Source organism: Patella vulgata, chromosome 2, assembly GCF_932274485.2.
Source record: "Patella vulgata chromosome 2, xgPatVulg1.2, whole genome shotgun sequence".
Taxonomy (NCBI): domain Eukaryota; kingdom Metazoa; phylum Mollusca; class Gastropoda; family Patellidae; genus Patella; species Patella vulgata.
In genome coordinates this window covers 69,458,625-69,470,560 of record NC_065880.2, presented here as the reverse complement: position 1 = coordinate 69,470,560, position 11,936 = coordinate 69,458,625, and the positions used below count along the sequence as shown (strand labels likewise).

The following is an 11,936-nucleotide window of genomic DNA, read 5'->3' as shown; positions in this document are numbered from 1 at the left end:
CAATCAAGGGCCATAATTCTGGAAGTTAAGATCCAATATGCGCGAATATCGAAAGGAACCGAGATCTTTGGGAGATAGACCTACATTTCAAGTTTCGTCAAATCGGATACAAATTGTGACCTGTAGAGTGTCCACAAACAACGGACGGACGGACAGTGGCACAACAATATACATCCACATGAAAATGTGGGCGTATAAAAACTATAAACAGAACAAAATCCAGTTTATTTTTTTATTAATTACAACAAAAAAAATACGATACATTTAAATAGAATGTTTTCATAAAATTTCTTTCAACAAAAAATATCCACAATACTAAATACTATTAAATTCATTAAAAGATAGGCTGCCAAGCAACAAAACATACGCCCACAGCAGCTAAATTGTCCGGGGAGTCAACAAGTGTTGTCTCATATTTTTATAATACACTAAAATCTGATTAAGAGTAACAACTCATGAAGTAATTATCAGAAAACTATTAGAATTTGTTTGGTTTTTATAAAGTTCTGCCCCATGCTAACGTTTAGTATACAAAACTTTTAATATCATGGATTTAGCTGTTCTAGTCATAAAAGTTAATTTAAAAAATCAATATACTTGTTCGCCTCAAGATCTTAAACTCTATGTATCAATCTGAAGTCAATCGGAAATCATTGAAAATCAATGGGATTCTTGTCTCATGACCTCAAACACTGTGTATAAATTTAAAGTCAATTGGATATTAACTTTAGCCTCTAGAGTCTAGCGCATTTACAAGATTCTTTGAAGTGATCAAGGGCCACAACTCTGGCAGCAATTATCGAAAATCACTGAAAATGAATAGACTTATTCGTCCCATGACCTTAAACACTGTATAAATTTAAAGTCAATCGGATATTAACTTTTGCCTGTAGAGCGTCCACAAGATTTTTCAAAGTGATCAAGGGCCATGACTCTGGCAGTAATTATTGGAAATTAGCCTCTAGAGCGTCCACAAGCAATTGTGGACGACGGACGGACGGGGCGATGACAATATACATTTCAATGTGGCCGTATAAAAACCAGAGGTGGGAACAAGTCCAAGTCAAGTCCCATGTCGCTGACTTTTGTACCGAGTCAAAGCCCAAGTCTTGTTCAAGTTGCCAGTTCATCAAATGAGTCGGCAATCACGATGAAGAAGACAAGTTAGAGTTATGTTCCCTCACCACGACATAAATCCTTAGCACACTAATCAGCAGTGAATATTCGCTAGATTGCTACAATCACTGATAAGGATGACATCGATGCGACTTAATGAGACACAAATATTAACTTTTTTCCTCCGACAAATTAAATTCTAAAACATTTTTTTTGATGTATTAGAAAAATAAAGATGTCTGGCATATTTGTAGGTAAAAATTATTTCCTATTTAGTGTAAATGGGTATTAAAATGAGTAAAGACTCCATTCTGCCCGAACCAGTAAGGTCTTATGGAAACAATGCATGCGCCACTGAGCCAATGATTGACGCAGCCTGATGAGACGTCACGTGTTGAAGGTAGGCATCTTTTACAGAGATATTAGACGATTTTCGTAATCCTCTGTGAAACAGTTGGGTCTTTAATGTGACTTGATTATGTTCTCACCTCTGTCAAAAACATCTTAATTATGGCCATCACAAATATATTAAGTTGTATTTATGAAATATGCATTAAAAACTTTCATATAATATCTAGAATTTAATTTTACAATTAAATGCCATTTCCAATGGAATCTGTTTATCCTCCCGAATTTACACATGGCATTTTGAAAAAGCGTGCTTCATTTATCAAGTTACAATAAATATAGCTTTATTAAATCACATATCAGCTCTCATTTTTGATTTTATTTACAATACATATATGAAGAAAATTATCTGGATAACTAAAATGTTCACTCAACCATAAAACTGGTGTTTCTAATGGTGGTTCGATACCCTGTATTAAAACACGCCTGTTCTTCAAAACATCTGGAATGTAAAAAAAGGCTTAATTTTTGAAAAGTACAAAACTCTTTAATTTTTGCAAAGAACAAATCTGCAAATGTTGACTGTCGCACAGTTACAGGATGATTGCAGAACAAAAAGTCCATCTTTCCTAGTTTGATTCATAATGTGTATTTATAACGGAAAACAGATTAATATGAAGGAAGCTAACATTCGCTAAAAACTATGTGCATAAAATAATAAATTCGTTAAAATTACAGCCTTATATTATTACACAAAGTTGCAAAGAGCCATGTTTATGTGTCAGAGGTTGCTCTATAGCGTGTCACATCGTTTTATAACAAAGGGACATAACACCTCAAAGTTAACTGATTAGAAATCCTAAATAAAACGTCTGGTTGATAATTGTAACCTCCAAGGTGTAAAAAAACAACACAAGTAGCATAACTCAACAGGTAAAGTCAATAATCATTGAAAATCAAAAGCCTTTTTGTGTAATAGCTATAGACATTTTATAACTGGGGTATGAAAAAGATAATACATCATATTTGAGTATAAATCATTGTAGTGGTATATAATATTTACTTACCTTCTCTATTATCTGTAGATTCCCCACCATTAACAGACTTTAATAAATCAGCCAGTGTATTATAATCACCTTCTTCTGTCACTGGTCGAAATAATTTCTGTATATATGGTCTGTCTATCTACAAAAACAAAGCAGTCAAGTACAAGATAATGTTATTCTTAGCATCAGCTGCAATAAAAAAAAAGTGTGCTACGATTATTGAAATACATGCTTTCTCTGTAAGCAATGTTATTTCTGTAAAGCACATGATTGAGAGAGTAGTTGCCCAAAATCATGTTAATTACTCAATAAATCCTTAACTTTATTAACACAATTCAAAATATTATCTTGCTCTAGAAGTAGTTACATTGATCAACTTTAAAACCATGTTTACAGACTTCCACAATTATCTACAGAACTAGTTTTGATAGCCTATCTAATTTTGAGCCGAAAACTTTATCTTTGTTTACTCACCTGATAAATTCTATATGGAATATATTTAAACATATCTTCTCCTGATGATTCCATTAACTTTTTATTTACTGACCAAAACTGATCAAATTTATCTGGAAATATTCAAACTATTGTCAAACATAATACCAAACACATCCATATAATTCATTTGAACCAATTTCTACAAAAGGGTTTCCTGGCAACAAAATGATGGTGAGTCATTCAAGCAGGTCATAATGGTTGCCATCTTATGGGTCTTTTAATTTTTATACGCCCACATTTTCATGTGGACGTATATTGTCGTCGCCCCTGTCCGTCCGGACGTCTGTATGTCTGGACGTCCGTCCGTCCACAATTGTTTGTGGACTCTCTACAGGTCACAATTCTTATCCGATTTTCACAAAACTTGAAATATAGGTTTATCCCCAAAAGATCTCGGCTGCTTTCGATATTGGCATGTATCGGATCGAAACTTCATGGATTATGGCCCCTGATTGTACGAAAAATCACGTTTTTAGCTTGTGGACCCTATAGAGGTCACAATTTTTATCCGATTTTGTTGAAACTTGAAATGTAAGTTTATAACCCAAAGATCTCGGTTCCTTTCGATATTCGCACATATCGTACCGTAACTTCCTGAATATGGCCCCTGATTGTACGAAAAATCACGTTTTTAGCTTGTGGACCCTATAGAGGTCATAATTTTTATCAGATTTAAAAAAACGTATCATTATATCACCGTTACACTCTAAGGGCGGCTGAGATCGAATTTCGTGAAAATTGGCCAAAATTGACAGACAAAATGGCCGCCGTTCGTTCTCAAATAGCGTAAAAATATGGTATATCAAGGTTGTGGACCCTATAGAGGTCACAATTTTTATCCGATTTTGTTGAAACTTGAAATGTAAGTTTATAACCCAAAGATCTCGGATCCTTTCGATATGCGCACATATCGGACCGTAACTTCCTGAATTATGGCCCCTGATTGTACGAAAAATCGCGTTTTTAGCTTGTGGACCCTATAGAGGTCATAATTTTTATCCGATTTAAAAAACCGTATTATTATATTACCGTTATACCCTAAGGATGGCTGAGATCGAATTTCGTGAAAATTGGCCCAAAATTGACAGACAAAATGGCCGCCGTTCGTTCTCAAATAGCGTAAAAATATGGTATATCAAGGTTTGTGGACCCTATAGAGGTCACAATAAAATTATTTTTATCCGATTTTGTTGAAAATCGAAATGTAAGTTTATAACCCAAAGATCTCGGTTCCTTTCGATATTCGCGCATATCGGACCGTAACTTCCTGAATTATGGCCCCTGATTGTACGAAAAATCACGTTTTTAGCTTGTGGACCCTATAGAGGTTATAATTTTTATCCGATTTAAAAAAACGTATTATTATATCACCATTACACCCAAAGGAAAGCTGAGCTGAGTGCAAATTTCGTGAAAATCGGCCCAAAATTGACAGACAAAATGACTGCCGTTCGTTCTCAAATAGCGTAAAAATATGGTATATCAAGGTTGTGGACCCTATAGAGGTCACAATTTTTATCTGATTTTGTTGAAACTTGAAATGTAAGTTTATAACCCAAAGATCTCGGTCACTTTCGATATTTGCGCATATCGAACCGTAACTTCCTGAATTATGGCCACTGATTGTACTTCAAGGCTGTGGACCCTATAGAGGTCACAATTTTAATCCGATTTTGTTGAAACTTGAAATGTAAGTTTATAACACAAAGATCTCGGTTCCTTTCGATATTTGCGCATATCGAATTGTAATTTCCTGAATTATTCCCCTTGATTGTAGGAAAAATCACTTTCTTTTTACCTTGTTCTCTATACATCTCTCGAAAATGTGGGCGTATCCTGCCTGGCAGCCGCTGGTTTTCTGAGAATTTACAAGATATTAAAAAGTCCTTGTGGATGGACAGATCAATGGACACCGGTCACAATATACAACCACATTTCAATGTGGCCTTATAAAATGGACAGTATTATTGATATTTAACAAACCATTTTGTAATCCAGTCCATAATTGTTTATGGTCTTTTTTCTGCATATTATTGACCAGCTGTCCACGATGTTTTAAAGCATCGGCTTCTTTCACCACAGACATAAAATGGGACTCGATTGCTTCTTTTGAAGGGCAATGTAAGAGCTCTTCTTCAGGAAACCCCTGAAAATATCAAATTTGTGTTGGTAAATATTTCTTAAGTCTTGATTTATGAAATTGAAGTTTTGAATCAAATGAATGGCCAATGTTCAGAGGATTCCTCATCAACCTAGGAACTAACATAAGTTACAGTCACAGAATGAAGATGTCGTAAGAGGCCAGGTTTGGAATGGAATGTGGTCATTTTGCATCCATTTAAAAAATTTTTTTGTATGATCATGTAGGCAATGAGAGGAAGGTCAACTTTGTCTGGGTAGTTGCATTTCGGCTTTAAATTCTGATACCAATTAGTACAAAACTGTTATTTTTTGTCCCATCCAAACACATTGTTCCTAAAAAATTGGGTCCATGGGAAATTTCAGTCATGGGTCCAATTCAATAACTCCAAGACTACCACATCACTTCGAAGTATAGTGACTTCTAAGAATATTTTACACATGCCAACATTATCAAAATTTGTACAGAATTTAGCTTCCAAATAGTAAGCAACTGACCTGAAAATGCGCTGTAATTTTCCATGGTAAACAATTACCACTTGTAAAGAGATCAAATAGAACACCAACAGGATAATGCCTAAATAGTAGAAATACAATGCAATACAATATACTTAAAAAAAAAAACAAAACAACCAAATGTAAACATTTATTGAATATTAATCTACATGTATACACTAAAGCAATCTTATGTTAGATCATGAGAGAGCATCAGACCCGTCATCTTATGTTAGATCATGAGAGAGCATCAGACCTGTCATCTTATGTTAGATCATGAGAGAGCATCAGACCCGTCATCTTATGTTAGATCATGAGAGAGCATCAGACCTGTCATCTTATGTTAGATCATGAGAGAGCATCAGTCCTGTCATCTTATGTTAGATCATGAGAGAGCATCAGTTCTGTCATATTATGTTAGATCATGAAGGAGCATCAGTCCTGTCATCTTATGTTAGATCATGAGAGAGCATCAGTCCTGTCATATTATGTTAGATCATGAAGGAGCATCAGTCCTGTGAGCTTATGTCAGTCAAGAGAGAACATCAATCCTGTGATCTTATGTTAGATTATGAGACAGTATCAGTCCTGTCATCTTATGACAGTCAAGAGAGAGCATCAGTCCTGTCATCTTATGTTAGTTCAAGAGAGAGCATCAGTCCTGTCCCGATGATAATTAAATATAGATAATGCAGCTTTTCATTGCTTTGATAGACTCCCACATGAGCACAAATTATTATAGTTTACAACAGCTGACAACATCCTAAATCTATTTGGTATTTCCTTACAGGGTTTCCTTACCATTTTAAAGGCTGCCCTTCATATTCCAGCCACATTTCTCCATGTTTCTCAGGGTCGACACTTTGAACAAAATGACGCTGAACTTTATCTGTAACTAGAGGGAAATAACTTTGCCTTGGAACCAGTAACTAAAACATAACAGATATTAACAGATTTTAACAAGTTATCAAATTTTTATACCCGAAAGCCAAGTTTTCAAACAATCTCTTATTTTTCATGATTAAATTTATAGTGAAATGTATATGAATTGATTATTTCACGTTTAATTACGTTCAGAAAACAAAACTCAAATATCTATGGTCGATAACCTCCTGGCTTAGATTAAAATGAGATTCATCAAAATTCTGTACCCAAGACTTATTGATGGTGCTTGTTTATGTTACCTGCGGAGTATGCCGCATGTCGTGAAATTTTCAATTCATCATATATTATTTGTAAATATTGAATTTAATTGAACCGTTTTTGGACTGATATTCTTCTTAGAAATTCAACCTTCACAATGTTGTATACAGGTCACAATTCTATGGAATACAATTACTGCTTTTTACTGAGCGACGTTTCGACTAGGCTTCTCTAGTCATTATCAAGCTATGATAATGACTAGAGAAGCCTAGTCGAAACGTCGCTCAGTAAAAAGCAGTAATTGTATTCCATAGAATTGTGACCTGTATACTCTAGTTCAATTACTAAATGCCATTGAAACAGTTCACAATGTTGTAGTTTGCACAGGTTTAAACATCCCTCAAATAATGATTAAGAGTCTTCAGCAGGGTGAGGGTCTCGTATATATCTGATAAGTGAAATAGTGTTTAATTTACTTACATAATATGGGTCTGGCTGTTCACCACTATAAACTTCCTCTTCTGCAAGTGTAAAGCAAACAGGTATCCTGCCTTCCCATATTTCTCTTAATACTTCTCTATCTTCAGCCATGATTACATATCTTCAATCTGTAATGGATATAACTAAATCATAAAGGCACAACTGTAGGGCCATAGTGAAATATCAGATTAATATAAAATCTATTGAAAAACATGTATAATAGATGCTTAAATTGAACTAATAAGAGCAGAAATGGCAATGCAGTTGGTGTAACATGCTCAAGCTTAAAATATCAAATACTGTTCATTACCAAAATCTGTAGAGAGAAAAAAAGGGAGAGAGCGAAATGGGGTTTATCGTCCACTCAATACAAACTAGGTCATTTTGGAACTAACACATGGTTTAATTTTATTTCAATAATTCGCTTGCGCTTAGGGGTCTTTAGCAGTGAGAGGAAACCGGAGGACCCGCAGAAATCCCACGAGGTTGGACAGGCGACCCTACTCCTTGTCAGGTACAATCGGGGAATCGAAACCCCGCCAGTTGACTCAATGACAGACCGTATGATACAGCGCGCACGTGCTAACCATTCAGCCATCCAACCCACTTGTAGAGAGAAATAGACATGAATTAGTAGCTATTTTCTCCCTATATCTATTTGGTGATTAGAAGAATTTAAGATTAATCCCATTAGAAAGAAGTATTTAGATGTACCAGGTTGCACTCATGGAGTAAAAATTGGGAATATGGTTTGAGGGCACAAGGTACATATAACTAGGCTCTTCCTGAAAGTATGCTATGGTATACCGGTGGGTCCTCACCTCAGTCAGAATTAAAACTCAACTATCATATCAATAAAACAAAATACAGAAATTCATCCAGATTATTAACTTATAATTATTCATTTAGAATAACACAATTTGACTGTTTGCAACAAATATTTAAAGAACTAATATAGTGCTTTTTGAAATGGCATCATTACAGAATTCAATAAGGGGAAGTAGTGCTGACACGATATATTGTCGAATCAATGTATCGCTACTCACCTTCTAAAGATTCGCGTATTGAATTGCGAGATGCCGAATCGAAGTGTCGCTATTCTTTTCTACGTTTTTTTTTTTATCGCTTCAATAACTAACCTGTCGCTCTTAATTATCCATGTCACACTCTAAAATTGTTTTGGTCCCTATTTTGATCCAAATCAATATCGCGATATAAAAGTTTTATTTCTTCGACATCGGCAGGACTAAAAATATCAATTTTTCATTTATCCTGTTGTTTTCTTGAAAAATATTGACCTGGTTATGAATCGTGATACAAATTGTATCGTAGCACTACCCAGCTGCAAACATAGCCTACAGGTAGGTCTATAGCATTTTGCCAATAATATAGACAAGGATGGCCATGTGAAGCTTTCTATTCAGTATTATATCAGCACAGCAAGAAGTGAACAAGAACCCTGAAAATTGATGACTTAGACCATCGTTAACAGTCACTGTTAGCATCTGTATCATTATTAAATAAACTGATACATGTAGGCTTACATCGTTTATAAGACAAGATTAATTCAGGAATCTGCACGCCAATTTTTGGTAATATCAATCTTACCTGACGTCTATAGCTAGTATACACTGCACCTAAAAGTAAAATATAGTTTATATGAGTGTTGGAAAGATTCTAATGCCAAAATCAAACATAAATTTGATCTATTATAATTAATAATAATATTAAGCTAAATTTGACATTTAAATTTAAATATAGTTTATATGAGTGTTGGAAAGATTCTAATGCCAAAATCAAATATAAATTTGATCTATTATAATTAATAATAATATTAAGCTAAATTTGACATTTAAATTTAAATAAAGTTTATATGCGTGTTGGAAAGATTCTAATGCCAAAATCAAATATAAATTTGATCTATCATAATTAATAATAATATTAAGCTAAATTTGACATTTAAATTTAAATATGGAGATCATCATTAAAGGAGGCAAGTCACTAACTCTATATTTTCTAGTGTCTTCGACATTGCAAACTGGACTTATTGGTCAATTTAAATCAACATTGTTGTTATTTTACTGTGAAAATGCTTCTGATATCGAACATTTTAAAATTGGCAAATGGATTGCCTGCCAGAATGCATTCAAACGTCATTTGTAATGAAGTGACTCGATGAATGAGGCTAAATATATCCTATAGCAGAATACTACCAGTGTAGACTGGAATAACCAGACGCCAAAGACTGCCATTCAATTTGAACTCTTCGCGTAGTTCGCCTAACATAAATGATTAGAAATTACAGTAAAAACAGAAACGATTGAACGTAAATCAGTTTATATAAGCAAACTGTGTGATTTGATGATATATTTGGACTAAAAACATATTCAACCTAATTAATCTATCATAAGTTTTCTTTAAATCCCTCTCAAAACTTTACATGTATTCATAGGGAGATACCGCAAGCTATAAATAAACTGTTGTTAGACGCCATGTTAGTCAGCTCAATTCATTGAGGGAGGGTCGGATCCATTTTTCAGAATGTACTTTTCGTTACTTACTGTCCATTTATCATATATATTGAGGCCTAAGTAAATTCCTAATTAATTTCTGTCAACTACTTTTTCTGCTGTTTAATTGCAGAGTCTTTTATACGTTGACCCTCCCCAATGTTCCCAAAACCGTCTAACCATTTGATCAAGAAAAAGCAACCGCTCCCTCAGTCAAGCTAGCAGAGTGCGAGAGAAATGGGATTTAACGTCCACTCTACACAAACTAGGTCATTTCTGGAATAACATATGGTTTAATTTTATTTCAATAATTCGCTTGAACGTAGGGGTCTTTAGCAGTAGGAGGAAACCGGAGGACCCAGAGAAAACCCACGAGTTTGGACAGGCGACCCTACTCCTTGTCACGTTCAACCGGGGATTCGAAACCATGCCAGTTGACTCAATGACAGGCTTTATGATACAGCCCGCACGTGCTAACCATTCGACCATCCAACACCCCGTCAAGCTAGCACACATAAACTGGCAGACAACAGTCGGGTTACCAGTTAGTGATACCCTGACATTTTTTCCCAGTGCTTGCCCCATGGGTGTTTTACAGGTAATCCAGTATTTTTCTAGTAAGATTGGGTGTCTATGCTTTCCATATTTACCAAATTTGCCATACTTTTTTTTATTGGAAATAACCACTCGATAAATACTTTTGGGCCATGTATCTTTTGTGTGTTGTGAAAATTTTTTTTTTATTTACCATTTAGGCTAAACTTATATAACTGTACATGGATGTTCAAGATGCCCGTTAATGGGCGTTTCTAATTTTATGCAATAAAAATATCTTCTTTCTTCTCAATCATCTGAATGACATCCACCCTGACACATTGGGTATTTCAGTATTGGCAAATAGAATAGATTGTGACGAAATAATAAAAATCATTAAAATTTACTCAAATTATTGTTTTATTTGTGGCCTGTGATATTTCAACTCATGACAAAGTGGATTATCTGATAGTCATATCAATCTACAGATACTTACAGTTACATCGTTTATTACCGTTTATTTACACCACTGTATGATGGTCAATAAAAGTATTGTTTTCATTTAATAGTAGTTTGGACAACCGAGACTCATCTGAAGGAGTTACGTCCCCTACAAACAACGTTAACTAGAGTTATTTCTCTTAGACCACTGAAAAACGGTTAGATCAATAAGGCCAGCTCCAGACCAAAGCGCTAACCTTTACATTACCCTTAGACCCCTTAGACCTAGAAAATAACCGTAACCCACAATCTTCGACAACAATCACGTGCCCTTTACATCTCGTGACCTTGACGAAATCTGCAGATGCAGGGCCGGCGGAAGCAATTCTTGATTGGTTGGGGGGGGGGGGGGGGGGGCTACCATCCTAGGTCCGTAGGTGAAGGTCCAGGGGCCGCCTAGTCCCCGGAAGCTTTTGGGGATCTAGATCGTCGGTGACGCTTTCTAAGCGATTTCTGACTAAAAAAAATTACTCAGCAATGAAGTGAAATTTTATTTCATTTTAACCCCCTTAAGGGGGGTTTATACAGAGCGCGAACGCGGCTTTTCGTCCTGGAATGCTCTATAGTTATTTTTAGAGGCCCCGTTCATACAGAGGGCGAACCCGAACCCGAACAAATATTGGTTCGCGCGAACGACCGCCTTGATTGCCTCCCGAGCGAATTTTTCAGAAGTTCGCGCGAACTTTTTCCCAATGAACCAATCAGCGGGCACTTCTCCATACATCATTTCCACAAACAGAAACCACTAGGCCTGATCGTACCCTGTGCTGATCGTTCCCACTTGTAAAAGCAGAATGGAGAGAGAGAGAGAGAGAGAGAGATGGGATTGAACGTCCACTCGACACAGACTAGGTCATTTCGGGACTAATATATGGTTTTAATTTTATTTCAATAATTCGCTTGCGCGTAGGGGTCTTTAGCAGTGTGAGGAAAACGGAGGACCTGGAGAAAACCCACGAAGTTGGACAGGCAACCCTACTCCTTGTCACGTACAACCGGGGATTCGAAACCACGCCAGTTGACTCAATGACAGGCCTCATGATACAGCGCGTGCGTGCTAAGTATTCGGCCATCCAACCCCCCAAAAGCAGAAAGGACAAGACCGAAGAAATGATCATTGAAATCGAAA

At 35.8% G+C, this 11,936-nt stretch overlaps 1 protein-coding gene across 1 annotated transcript; it reads right to left on the bottom strand.

Annotated features, from left to right (window-relative positions):
- Positions 1-218: 218 nt before the first annotated feature.
- On the bottom strand, positions 219-10,912 carry LOC126812267 (autophagy protein 5). The gene is made up of 9 exons (XM_050538560.2): positions 10,803-10,912; positions 8,871-8,899; positions 7,263-7,390; positions 6,441-6,568; positions 5,643-5,721; positions 4,989-5,151; positions 2,985-3,076; positions 2,532-2,649; positions 219-1,966 (listed from the first exon to the last, which is right to left on the bottom strand). The coding sequence occupies exons 3-9, from the start codon at positions 7,371-7,373 to the stop codon at positions 1,824-1,826; spliced, it is 834 nt and encodes a 277-aa protein (XP_050394517.1). The 5' UTR covers positions 7,374-7,390; positions 8,871-8,899; positions 10,803-10,912; the 3' UTR covers positions 219-1,823.
- Positions 10,913-11,936: the final 1,024 nt, after the last annotated feature.